Below are 12,747 nucleotides of genomic sequence, written 5' to 3'. Positions count from 1 at the left end.
CATCCCTTAACTCCCGTCCCAACGGGAAGAGAAGCGTATTCCATGTTTCTTGGTAGTGTAACCTAATTGTTTAGGGCAATCCTACAATATAGAGGCCACGAAATATAAACAGCTACCGTCTTCGTACTATATATTTGGAAACGTGTCAAACGTTCTCCACTATTAGTTCAATATTAATTTGTTGTGTCCAGGTTATTCAAACTATGTCCCCATCACTATTCTAGTATAAATAGATCTATCCGTGGAATACATGTCATGATGCAGTGCGGTCCAAATTAAGTAGAAATAATTAAGGTTAAGTGAGAGGCAAATATATCTTATAATGGAGTCGTCGCTGCTATCAATCGAGTCCCTTGTTAGCCAAGTGAAAAATGAAATTTTTTATAACCTCCTTAGCCATAGTGATGCATTTGTCTCCCCCTCAGCCTATGACACTGCTTGGCTTGCCATGATTCCCCACCTAAATAATCACAAAATTCCCATGTTTTCCAACTCTCTGAATTGGATAATCCAAAACCAGAATGAAGGTGGGTTTTGGGGAGAAACCAATGAAGAAGGAATTCCCACCATTGATGCTCTCCCCTCTACCCTTGCTTGCTTGATTGCTCTCAAAATGTGGGACCCTGCCCATCCAAATATTGAATCAGGTATTTTTTATCTCATTTATCTATATAAAAGACTAAAGTTCAAAATTGGTCCCGTATGTTTGTCTAAACAATATATTTTGGTTCATATTTAATGGTTACTTAAAAAAATTAATGGTCCAAAAACTTTAGGCTAGATTGAATTAAGTAACTTAGTTTGTGACACTTTTATAAGTATTCATGCAGGGTTGATGTTTATTGAGTCGAAGGCGGAGATACTTCTCAAAATAAACTATCAGAACTTGCCGCGGTGGTTTGTGCTGGCTTTTCCGGCAATGATTGAGCTGGCGGAGGCGCACGCGCTTCCTCTTGTTTTCCCTCATGGATTAGTCACAGTCATAGCTCACATTTTCGTCATGCGCCAACATATTCTTGAAACGTACGTACGAAATGCCTAATTGTAATTATTAACGTTCTCAACATGAAATGCATGCCTAATTTTAATTATAGCTTACTTGTACTCAACATGAAATGCATGCTAGAATTGAATTAAATGAGGTGGTAATTAGCTAATAAGGCCGAAGCTAAGTCTAGACTAAAACTTAAAAAATGGGTGGAATTGCAGGGAAGAGCTAGTTGGAGACGAGGCACAGCGTTGCTTTACGCCACTCCTTTCATACTTGGAGACATTCCCATCTACTTACCATTTTGATCACGAAGAAATGGTGAAGCGGTACTTGAGCAGTGATGGCTCGCTGTTTCAGTCGCCGGCTGCCACTGCTCAAGCCTTTATGTCCACCCAGAATATGGACTGTCTCAAATATCTGCAATCACTCATTCACAAATTTCCCAATGGAGGTACTTTATTTAATCTAACCACTTATGGCTAAGTAATATGTCCATAAGAATATTTTCAGTAATTAAAAAGAAAAGTAATGACATTGCAGTACCTGCAAAATATCCTGTGGATGGTGAGTTGATAAAACTGTCGTTGGTGGACCACGTGCAAGGACTTGGCCTAGCTCCCCTTTTTCATCAAGATATTAAGCTGCTGCTTGCTCAAATTTATAGGTACTAATCCCGTTTCTAACTACCATATTGTCTAACGAATCGAACATCATAACTGATATATTGACTAAATCATCGTATTAATTGTGTTTGTTTAGAAGTCAGCAGAATACCAAATCAGACTCGAACAGCAGTTTCCCATTGAAGTTATTTAAAGACGCAATGGCTTTCCGGCTTCTCCGGATGCACGGACACGACGTTGATCCAGGTACTTTACCTTAATGAATCAGCACTTGAGTTTCAATCGGTATATATATTTTTATTTATTTCTTATTAATATCACTTCTGTAAACAGAAAGCTTCTGCTGGTTTTTGCATCAACCGGAAACAATGGAGTATATGGAACAAAACAGCCAACACTTCATCACTGCAATGTACAGTGTTTACAGAGCAACAGATTTAGCATATCCTGGAGAGCACCAATTAGATAAAGCAAGAAAATTTGCTACTAAATTGCTCCAAAATTCTAAGACCAGGCATAGAGATTATAACTTGTTGATTTCAAAAGGACTTCAAAATATGGTACATTACATGTTTATATATATAAAGATGCAGCTAATTCATTATACTATAATTTTCTTGCACCATCTCATCGCCTTCGATTATCTATTCGAGTAGATCAAGTATGAGGTGGATGTTCCATGGACTGCTCGTCTTGATCGTCTTTATCATAGAAAGTGGATTGAAGAAAACAAAAGCAGCCCTTTATGGATTGGGAAGGCCTCTTTCTACAGGTATCTATTTTCATTAATTGTTACATACTAATATTATAAGTCATAATAATGCTGCCTACTTTGGTTATAAACAGGTTGTCCTGCCTTGAGAATAACAAGCTGATGCAACTAGCTGTTGAAAATTTTGAATTTATGCAGTCAATATATATGCGTGAACTAGAGGATCTTAAAGGGTTAGTCTCGTTCATTCCTATATATATATATATATCAATGAGATTCATTTCGATTTCACAATTATTAATGAGGAACATATGCCTGCATATATATATGTTTAGATGGTCGAAGAAACGGAGGCTTAGTGAGATGGGATTTGGAAGGGAGAAGACAGTTTATACCTATTTTGCAATTGCTTCTTGCTCTCACTTTCCTCACTATTCAGTCATGAGATTGCTTCTTTCAAAGGCCACCATAATTGTCACAGTTGCTGATGACTTTTATGACATGGAAGGTTCTTTACCTGACTTGGAAATTTTGACTGATGCAGTTCAAAGGTAATGTCACTCTTTCCTCTAGTTAACTAACCTCTATAACCGTATTCGAGCCACAAGTGCTCTGCGTACTACTCATGGGCGGGTAGGAGAATAAGCACTTAGTGCTTACACTTAAATAAGTGTAGAAGCACTTTGTGCTCATGGATTGCAGAAGAATAAGTACTTAGTAAAGTGCTTATGAATCCCTTCATTTGTAGATGGGAGGGCGAAGGATTAGAGGGCCATAGCAAGACAATATTCGAGGCAGTAGATGAGTTTGTGAAAGAGATGGTAGAAACTTGCCAGCCCCAACAAAGAAGCATGGCTATTCCCAAGTTGCAACAACTTGTAAGTTTGGTGTAACACAAGAATTTTAGTTCACTTTTGAGTATATATTGTTAGGGATGTGTTCAGTACATAACAACATCTTATGTGGTAGTGGCGTGAATGCTTCATGTCGTGGATGGTCGAGAGAAGATGGAGTGTGACAGGGTATACACCGGCCATGGATGAATACCTAGAAACCGGGATGCTGTCGATTGCAGTACACACAATAGCTCTTCCAGCCACCGCTAATTTCTTCAACCCAAATGCAAACCCTCTTCAATACCAAAACATCACCAAATTGCTCATGGCTGTCGCACGTTTATCAAACGACATGCAGAGTTATCAAGTAATTATTCACATATATTACTAACTAATGAGATGATCTCTTTATTTCCTACATTGAATAATTTTAATGAACATATGCAGAAAGAAGTGGTTGATGGAAAAATGAACTTGGTGATGCTCCACTGGCAGCAAAATCCAGACAGTGGCATCGAAGAATCAGTAGCGCATGTGAAAGAGATGCTTGAGCTGAAAAAGAAAGAATTGTTGCAACTTGTGTTCTCAGACAGATTTGATGAAGAAATGATGAGTAAATCTTGCAAGCAAACACATTTATATTGCATGAAGGTGTTTGAGATGTTCTTCAACTCAGCCAATCTCTTTGACAGTGAGACTGCACTTATGCAAGATATAAACAAATCCATTTACCTTCCCATTACTCATCGAAAACCCTTCAACCCTAATGCCGTTCCATCCCTCAAACACAACGACAAGTCCAACGTTTCCGATCCTAATGTTGTTCCCTCGCTCAAAAACAACGACAAGTCTAAGGTTTCCACTCGCGATCACACCCACTCAAAGCCACCACTACACACCACCGATTATATCAAACTTGCACCCTCACCAAAACTACCGCACCTTCCCGTAAGATGTAATATGCGTCTCACCGGCTTCGGCTTGCCACTTTAATGATCTACTACACTTCATTTATATGTTATCATGAATAAGTTTGGTATTTGGGGACTAATATCAAATGTATGTGTAGTTCTAATATTGTTTAGCCACTGTATTTCACTTTTATGTCAAAAGTCTCCAAGAGTGGGCTAGGTTTTATAGTTCACGCTCATTATCTTATGGTTGTATGTTTTTATATTATCTGTATACAGTAATATTTCATTAGTAGCTTTATGGCCTAATTAAAACTTCAATCATGATTAATCTATTCAACAGATATATAATTGATGTTTGATTCACCATTCAAGTTTTGCCGCGTATAGACAATTATTCTGGTCTAATAAATCATGATGAATGGACCCTTCAAAAGAAAAGCATGATAAGCCAATAACTATGTCACTACAGCAACCTCCACTAATCTAAGTTATGTTTTTTTATAACTGTCCACTAACTAGAAAAGAGTCACTCGAGAATTTGATAAGAAAGAGTAGTACTACAGTACTAGTAGCTAGTATATAATAATTTGAGTAATGTAAATTTTTGTAGTAGCAAAAGTGCCAAGACTTGACCAATCTTTGCATCATGTAGTTTAATATATGGAGAATTATAATATATGACTGGATACATTAAGTAGAAAAATGCTCAATTCCATCTCTGAGAAGGTGGAGATTCTCCTGCAAGAAAGGAGGCAAAGAAAGCAAGGGATTCACTGGGCTTGAATATGGGCACAGCATGTCCTGCTCCTCTAAATGTGGCGAATGTGAGTCCATAGTACTCTTGCACCCATCCACTAACCTACAAATCAAATCGAATCGAATCCAGATCACGAACAGTCATCGTCCTAAAGGTTTAATTGTTGGAAATAACAAACACCTCGTACCTGTTTCTCGTGGTACCAAGGTCGCCACGCCCTCTTAATCGGAAGTTCTAACGAGCTCAAACTGTATCTCGTCGACAGAACAGGAACTCTGCCATCGGTATCACCACTGACGCCAAAACCAAATTCTCACTAACGTTAACCATTCCAACAAAATCAGATGTTAACAAGAAGCATCTGTCTATATATCTATACCTGTACACCCATATCCGGAGGCCAGCAGCTATGAGCTTCTTGTATATCGGAATAACAGATTTCTTCGTGTCATACCAGTTATGAAACACCGTCATACTGCACAATCGAACATCACGTCAGTGTCCAGAAACCAACCCTACCTGGCATGAAGACATCCTCAAACTCACAATTATCATGTGAAAAAGTGATATTTATTATTCTATCCTCTAACTAGAAAAGTGACAACCAAGCTGTAGAAATGTGATCTGTCCGCACGTCATCACTAGGAGTGCACCTCAAATAATAAAAAAAAAAATTGAAGCTTACTTGCATAAGCTCCATTTCTTGAGACTGATTCCATCAGAGACATGGAGGGCCTTCTGAACCTGGGGTTGATTGTAGTAAAACTTGGCATAGTCATCCAAGCACGGGTCGTAACCACCCATCATCCTTGGCATCTACACACGTAAGATCATTTTTTTCCGGCCATCTATTTTTCATAGTTGAATCAAGAGAAAATAAATACTTACCATCTTGGAAGACCTCCTGGCTTTGAGCTGACTTGATAAACCAGATGAATTTGCTATGCACACTGATGTATAAAGGCTGTACATATCTATCTCATCATACTGGGTAAGCAGTTCGTCCCAGCCAGCATAGCAGTCGCTGTTGTTCAACGTGTCATCACTGTAAAAATCGCAGGACTTGATAATGGTCTTGTAGGTCTCATCCGAGACCACAGCATGGCTCCAGGCGTAGTCCACCATGCCTCTCCAGTCCTCAGCATCGTGTGTCTCCGGATTACCCAGCTAACAAGGAAAAAGGTAGTTCAGTGTAACTTTTTCTTATTTTTTACTAATAATAGAAATTCCAAAGGTTAAATACCAGTATGCCTCTGAGATTAATGAATAAGGAAGAGGGATCTGTATTCTTATCATGAATAACTTCAGCCAGCTCAGGAACATACTTCCCTGATCAAACACACACATGAGATCAGACCAGATTTTTACAGAGATGGGTGCTGGAAATCGAGCATAAGTATACCTGCATAGCTCTCTCCAGCTATATAAAATATTCGATGTTGATATGACGGGAACTTGAGGAACCAGTTGTGGAGGAAAGCATATGCATCATTTGCTGGAAAAAGTAGTCCAATAAAATTTGTTATACAGTCAGCCAAATGGGGACCAGATTTACAGTAAAATATAACAGTAAGGTTTACCTGTAAAGTCATCACCCAGCCTATCATAATCACCACTAGTGTTTGTGTATGAAAAGCCCACACCAATTGGAGATTCCAGGAACAATAAGTTGGCTTCTGTACCATCAAACAGGATACATAAATAACTTTTCAATCCCTATATTTTGGTAGGTAATATTAACATGCTAAATATCCAGTTTGTTTTGCCTTAGATCTGATGAGAATATTTCTTCTTGCTATATAATGGAAACATAGAAAACGAAAAATCAAACCTTTGGTCCATGAGAAAGGATTTAATTTCAAGCCACGCCCATCGCTGTCCACAAAGAAAGGCCCAATTTCTTGTGTTGCTCCATATCCCACGGAAGAACAACCGGGACCTAGAAGATATATAGAACCTGATATCAGCAGCAAATACGGTAGTAGAAAAAGGTAAAAGTGAAATAACAAGGAACATACAACCACAACCTTGAACCATACAATTTAAAGGGAAGCAAAACTTATGTACGATGAATCCTCTGCCTTAAGAAACGGCATAGAACGGAAACTGCTTATATCTTTTGTTTAGATAGATTTAAATAAAAAAATATGGTTAAAAGATTGATATTAGGTTGACAAGGACAGATGAAAATGTGCCTAGCGTTCATGCTTCTGCATCAAATGGATGCATCCCATGCTACAAGCAAATAAAACAACTACGACACTTCTAGAAGACCTTGGCACCCTCAAGATTTTATATAAGATTATAACATACATATGTGTGATGCATGCTTGTTGAATTCTAAAACATTATGAGGCAATTTTAGCCCTCTTACCTCCGTTTAGCCACAGCACTAGAGGTTTTTCATCAGCGTGAGTTGTGGCTTCGTAAAACCAGTAGAAGAGTGCTCTTCCATTGTTTTCATTCACTGTGACATAGCCAGCATAATGTTTAAAATTTACACTAGGTTGGCCTGGAAGATTTGTTACAAGATCCTCAGTGGCTGATGAAGAATTGAATTTTATTTCACTAGACCAGTGCCAATATCTGGCTTCGGCTAAAGGTTTCATAGAAACCAAACTCAGAGAGAGGACAAAGAGCACTTTTAGAGCGATATCCATTGAGATATCAACTACCAATCCAGAGATGGTTATGAGATAAAATATGCCAAACTGGCATGTTTATTTATACATAGAGGATTACATGTGTTTAACAAACAATGAGAGTGGTCACATTGTCTTTAGTGAGATATTCTATGTGGCACACAGCATTTTTAATTCGTCAGCAATTACTTTATGGCCTCTCACATGAATTTAGGCAGGTTATTACATAGCTAAACTAGCACCAATTAGAGTGGAGCCTCCATTTACATTTGGGTTGTTGGATCAACTTCACGTGGATATATATCAAGATTAAACTAAACATTTCCAAATTGTATTAGTCAATATTCTTCTAGAGTGCAATCTTGTTCTTCAACAGTCGTATTCAACTTCTCAGAACTTGCTTTAACTGAAAATCATGCATTCTTTTGTTTATTAATTTGACTGCCTACATGTGTAAAAGGTGTGGGTGTGTGGTTAATGTCTAGATGAAAAAACAGCCAAACAGTATTAGTATTTCATAACCATTAGTAGAAGGCATCACTGACATGATGGCTGAAGTTCTTTCCCAAGCTCCCAAGTCCCTTAATTTCTAAATCATAAAATATTTCACTGATTGATGTTTCTAATAAGTTCGAACTAGATAAGATGACAAAGCCTGTAAGCATAGGAGCTACGACTAAACATGCATGAATCTGAAATAGTATGAGATTTAATTGATGCTACATCACATGAACAAATCAAAGCAAAATCATTGACAGTTTGATAATATTAGATGGGCTCTCTCTATCATTGAAGCACGCAGTCAAAGAAAGTCACATAACCATTCTTTTTGCGTGATGATGACATCATGATCATTCAAATCAAGGTACAAATTTCAGTGACATCAAGCTACTATTACAAAGAGAATAGGAGGATCAGATTTGAACGGGGACGGATTTTTGCAGCATGCGCTGTTTTTTCCATATATTGACCACGTAATCATTTTTCTTTTTTTCATCAAAGTGGCAAGTGAAATGATATTTCAGTATATATTCTCAATTAGTGGTATGTGTGAGCAGTGTGTAGATAAAAGTTGACCTATTGTTTTGGAATCTCATCATCAAAAGAAAGAAAGAAAAGAAGATTGTGGCGAACCTTATGGTGTGTGGCTTTATCTTCTGATAATCAAGGTGATGGAATTTGTATGATTGCAACAGCCAACTTGGATGTGGACCATGAGTTGGATTTCAACTTGATTTAGTTGAAAAATGAGAAGGAGAACATCTGTAATGAATAAATAAATTCAACAAAATTGCCAAGTGCAATTTATACAGGAAACTATATAATTATAATAATAAATCCTCCTAAGACCATCCTCTCTATATGTCAAATTAGCATAAATCTGAAATATAGTAGTGGCCTGACATAGATGTGCATCATTAGCAGGTTACCTCTATAATTCATATCAAAGAAATGCCCAGAAAAGGTAATCTGCATAAGTTTCTTAAAATATAGAGAGCACTAAGAACTTGGCTTCAGTTAAGTAAGTGCGGATACACTAAAATGTGAGTTCAGCATTGTCATAGGCAACTCTTGACTACACTGTTCCAAAAGTGTGTAGCAAAATGAGTTCTCACGTTGGTTCCGAATATGGTAGGTATTATAGTCTTGGAGCATAAAGAAACTAATTTAGTGGAGCATATTCTTAGGTGTGAGCTCAGAACCACAGATGAATTCCACAATCTAATTCGAGAAATGTACTATATCCTTACTTAACAGACTATCTATTCAATAAACTACAGTCACAAGTAGTGCAAGATGTTATTATATGCATGACATTTTATATTTCTATAGGTTTTAAATCAAGCTTGTGGTGTACACATCAATAAGCATACTAAACTAATTAAATTAATTTTCCCAACAAGCAGCATGAAGCCACTATCTGTATCGTGCAGACACATATCATGGATGACCATGTGTTGAGTATTGAGAATCGTGGATGCCAGAATGGGAGACAAAATCTAATGGATTTAGCATTGCCCCTTCATCATCAAGTGTGCTGTCATATAGTCTTTATTTGAGCCGAAAAGGGAAGAAATGGCTCTTTTTGAGACAAACCTTGAGAATTTTATCTTAATTACAAAACCTATGCAGCCGTCAAGTGGAATATCATGTAAAGTTCTTTGCTGAAAGAGCTATCTTGTGATCTGTTCAAGAAACAAACAAACTGAATAATTTACTGTCATCTTTTCTTATTTGTAATTTATTACAATAAAACCCCTCCAAGTTCTACATCTCATTAAATTTCTAAGGCACATTCTAAATCAGGTAGAGAGAGAGAGAGAGAGAGAAATACTATAAAGGTGGCACTACATCCAACTAAGGCCCTTTTTTTCTCAAGTCAACCATGGCACTGGTTGGGAAAGAAGTTTCGTTGGCCATTCATCTTTTTTATATACCACAGATGATATAGCAGAGTAGCTATAGCCGAATATGTTAGCTAGGCTCCAAAACACCGAAACAAACTTTAAGAATTAAAAAGTTGAAATGTGATGAAAATGTGACTTGAAAAGATGGGGCAACCCCACGCCGTTGGTGGCCGATAGTAATGTATCTGCAATTCATGAGCTTTTTCACTTTATGCCTGTAAGGTATAAGTTAATGGATGGGTCTTTGCTGCTGTTAGGCCTGCTTGCCTGTCTTCGAAACGTGAAAGTCGTTTAGTCTCATCTCCAAGTCAATTTCCTACACACTGCATATAGCTTTGGACGGCACAAACAACTGGAACTATATTATCCCAACCAAGCAAAATATTCAAGAAAAATTTCAAGAATCAATTTTTCTAGAGGCAGAATCTAGGCTATGTAAGTTATTACTTCATCAACACTGATTCGGGATTAAATTTGATCCTGCTGGTGCTTTGATTAGGACAACAATCGATAGCAACACTACCTAGACCATGGCAGACTAAGATCATACGAGAGAATTAACAAACCCTTCTTTTCTAAAGGCCTAAAGTGCTTTGAGATATGCCTAATCCACTTCTATAAAAGAATGTTTACTTTTTTGAAACTTCATTGCAGCTACTACTAATCGAGCAAGTATATAATTCTATCCAGTTTCCGATGTGTAAAAGTTTGTAATCTCAGTCAAAAGTGCTCCATTCAAAAAGTGGGAAGGTGTTCTTGCTATATTGCTTTATCCTTTATTCTTATCATGGATGAATATGTCGCCTTGGTTAGTGGTAGAAAATGATAAATTTATCAGCATATGCATCTAGGAATAATATATTTGAGGACGTCACATGGCTTATTCACGACTAACCAATCATGTTTATTGAGTAGCCTGATTCTCAATACATCAACTTATGTTCCTCCACAGCATAAGATTTTCTGGATTTTGAAGGAAAAAAGTCCATAATAGTACAAGTTTTCAACAAAAGTAGAGGAGAAACAATAAAAACGTGTGAAAAATGAAAATATCCCCTTCAATTGTTACAGCTTTTCAAACCAATTAAACCGAAGACTAATCCAAGAATAATGAAAGTAAAACAGAGTAAATAACAGAATTCATAATGAAATAATCAAAAGCACCTTTAATTAGCCTGGCCCCTTATTTTTGACTAAGTGTGCATTACCTTTAATTTTCACTGTTTATGTAAACCCCCAAACAGCAAATAAGCTTTATGCAGTTGACCATAAGTCATGGAGAAATAAATAAACAAATTGTAAAATATTTATGATAACAACCCCCACAATGTCAAAATCCCCCACATCGGCAACAACGAAAAAAGAAAAGTAAGGGGTGTTTGCCACCACATTATTCTGGTCAGAACTTTCTAGGAAGCAACTTTGATTGAAAAAAAGAATCCAATAGAGAGAGATGGAGGAAGAAAAGGCTGTACCTCATTACTGGGGAGAAACTCCAGAAGAAGAGTATTACAAAGCACAGGGAATCAAATCAAGCAACTTCTACTACAAAGCAGGCAGTGGGCTAACCCTATTCACCAAATCATGGCAGCCAATCAAATCCGGGGCCGGGGCTCCACGCGGCGTCATCTGTATGGTCCACGGCTATGGCAATGACATCAGCTGGACCTTTCAGGCCACCCCAATCTTCCTCGCCCAGAACGGATTCGCCTGCTTCGCCCTCGACCTCCACGGCCACGGCCGCTCCCAAGGCCTCAAAGCCTACGTCCCTAACGTCGACGTCGTCGTCGATGACGCCCTCTCCTTCTTCGATTTCGCCATAGCCCAAGATCCAATTTTGGAGAAACCCCCAAAATTCTTGTACGGAGAGTCCATGGGCGGGGCCATCTGCTTGCTGATGCATTTCAAGCGGCCGGAGTTTTTCAAAGGCGCGATCTTGATGGCGCCCATGTGCAAGATCTCGGAGAAGGTGAAGCCCAGGTGGCCGATTCCGGAGATCCTGACGGCGGTGGCGAGGTTCGCGCCGACGCTGGCGGTGGTGCCGACGGCGGATTTGCTTGAGAAATCGGTGAAGGTGGGGGAGAAGAAGGTGATCGCGGCGATGAATCCGATGAGGTATAGAGGGAAGCCGAGATTGGGGACGGTGGTGGAGCTGATTAGGGTTACGGAGTACGTGAGTGGGAGATTGAGGGATGTGGAGATTCCGTTTGTGGTGATGCACGGAGATGCTGACGTGGTGACGGATCCGGAGGTGAGCAGGGAGCTGTATGAATTGGCGAGGAGTGAGGACAAGAGCATCAAGATTTATGAGGGGATGATGCACTCTCTTGTTTTTGGGGAAACTGATGAGAATGTTGCGATTGTTCGTGCTGATGTTATTAGGTGGTTGGAGGAGAGATGTGATTGAAAACTGAAATCATCTCATATTTACATTTCATTCATTATATTCCAACAATCTTCATTCTACTTCTACTCTTATGTCTTCAAAATTTATGTTACTCTTCTTTCCTCCATTCTCATTTCTCATGTTTTTCAGTTGCTATGCACAGAGTTGTGCTAGGCTTCTATCTGTTAGTACATTTTTCACAGAATACAAAGTGCAAACCACCTCCAAAGCCTATGCATATTGAACTATATTTTCATGAGTCTTGTAGATGGCACCATCTAAACAGAACAGGGGATTGAAAGTTTCTAACTCATCTCCTTAGAAAACCATAGAATAGAAATAAGTAACAGAAGAATGCAGATGAAGAAGAAAAGCTCAAAATAAAATTAAAGACAATATATATGACATGAATGATAAAAAAATGAATAGTACTAGCTAGCATCATATTTCAAAAAGAATAAAAATGAGTAATAGCGTC

The 12,747-nt window shown here is 38.3% G+C and overlaps 3 protein-coding genes across 4 annotated transcripts; 2 read left to right on the top strand and 1 right to left on the bottom strand.

Annotated features, from left to right (window-relative positions):
* The first annotated feature begins 322 nt into the window (after positions 1-322).
* Positions 323-4,368, top strand: LOC125209176 ((E,E)-geranyllinalool synthase-like). The gene is made up of 12 exons (XM_048108788.1): positions 323-647; positions 831-1,023; positions 1,210-1,442; positions 1,532-1,655; positions 1,751-1,860; positions 1,948-2,174; positions 2,271-2,386; positions 2,461-2,559; positions 2,662-2,877; positions 3,075-3,204; positions 3,296-3,529; positions 3,610-4,368. The coding sequence occupies exons 1-12, from the start codon at positions 323-325 to the stop codon at positions 4,153-4,155; spliced, it is 2,553 nt and encodes an 850-aa protein (XP_047964745.1). The 3' UTR covers positions 4,156-4,368.
* A 263-nt stretch (positions 4,369-4,631) lies between these two features.
* Positions 4,632-8,339, bottom strand: LOC125213477 (serine carboxypeptidase-like 31). 2 transcript variants are annotated; one of them, XM_048114047.1, is made up of 11 exons: positions 8,297-8,339; positions 7,208-7,300; positions 6,665-6,772; positions 6,414-6,509; positions 6,236-6,328; positions 6,077-6,162; positions 5,722-6,000; positions 5,519-5,649; positions 5,213-5,308; positions 5,021-5,126; positions 4,632-4,935 (listed from the first exon to the last, which is right to left on the bottom strand). In XM_048114047.1, the coding sequence occupies exons 1-11, from the start codon at positions 8,328-8,330 to the stop codon at positions 4,783-4,785; spliced, it is 1,275 nt and encodes a 424-aa protein (XP_047970004.1). In that variant the 5' UTR covers positions 8,331-8,339; the 3' UTR covers positions 4,632-4,782. The 2 variants fall into 2 exon arrangements, with proteins under 2 accessions (XP_047970004.1, XP_047970003.1); XM_048114046.1 differs by lacking the exon at positions 8,297-8,339 and having other exon boundaries at positions 7,208-7,554.
* Positions 8,340-11,214: 2,875 nt separating this feature from the next.
* On the top strand, positions 11,215-12,355 carry LOC125213478 (caffeoylshikimate esterase). Its single transcript, XM_048114049.1, has one exon. It carries the CDS (start codon positions 11,337-11,339, stop codon positions 12,288-12,290), a length of 954 nt encoding a protein of 317 aa, XP_047970006.1. The 5' UTR covers positions 11,215-11,336; the 3' UTR covers positions 12,291-12,355.
* Positions 12,356-12,747: the final 392 nt, after the last annotated feature.

This window comes from Salvia hispanica, chromosome 3 (assembly GCF_023119035.1).
Source record: "Salvia hispanica cultivar TCC Black 2014 chromosome 3, UniMelb_Shisp_WGS_1.0, whole genome shotgun sequence".
Classification (NCBI taxonomy): domain Eukaryota; kingdom Viridiplantae; phylum Streptophyta; class Magnoliopsida; order Lamiales; family Lamiaceae; genus Salvia; species Salvia hispanica.
This window is presented reverse-complemented; position numbering and strand designations above follow the sequence as displayed.

What these genes read in the sequence shown, in the direction of transcription:
- LOC125209176 (XM_048108788.1), top strand. Translation starts at nt 323, where the DNA reads ATGGAGTCGTCGCTGCTATCAATCGAGTCCCTTGTTAGCCAAGTGAAA. An exon ending in GGGAAGGCCTCTTTCTACAG is followed by an intron (nt 2,387 to 2,460) that starts GTATCTATTTTC and finishes GGTTATAAACAG; the next exon opens with GTTGTCCTGCCTTGAGAATA. An exon ending in GAACTAGAGGATCTTAAAGG is followed by an intron (nt 2,560 to 2,661) that starts GTTAGTCTCGTT and finishes ATATATGTTTAG; the next exon opens with ATGGTCGAAGAAACGGAGGC.
- LOC125213477 (XM_048114046.1), bottom strand. Translation starts at nt 7,493, where the DNA reads ATGGATATCGCTCTAAAAGTGCTCTTTGTCCTCTCTCTGAGTTTGGTT. An exon ending in AGTGCTGTGGCTAAACGGAG is followed by an intron (nt 6,773 to 7,207) that starts GTAAGAGGGCTA and finishes TATATCTTCTAG; the next exon opens with GTCCCGGTTGTTCTTCCGTG. An exon ending in GCTGGGTGATGACTTTACAG is followed by an intron (nt 6,329 to 6,413) that starts GTAAACCTTACT and finishes TACTTTTTCCAG; the next exon opens with CAAATGATGCATATGCTTTC.
- LOC125213478 (XM_048114049.1), top strand. Translation starts at nt 11,337, where the DNA reads ATGGAGGAAGAAAAGGCTGTACCTCATTACTGGGGAGAAACTCCAGAA.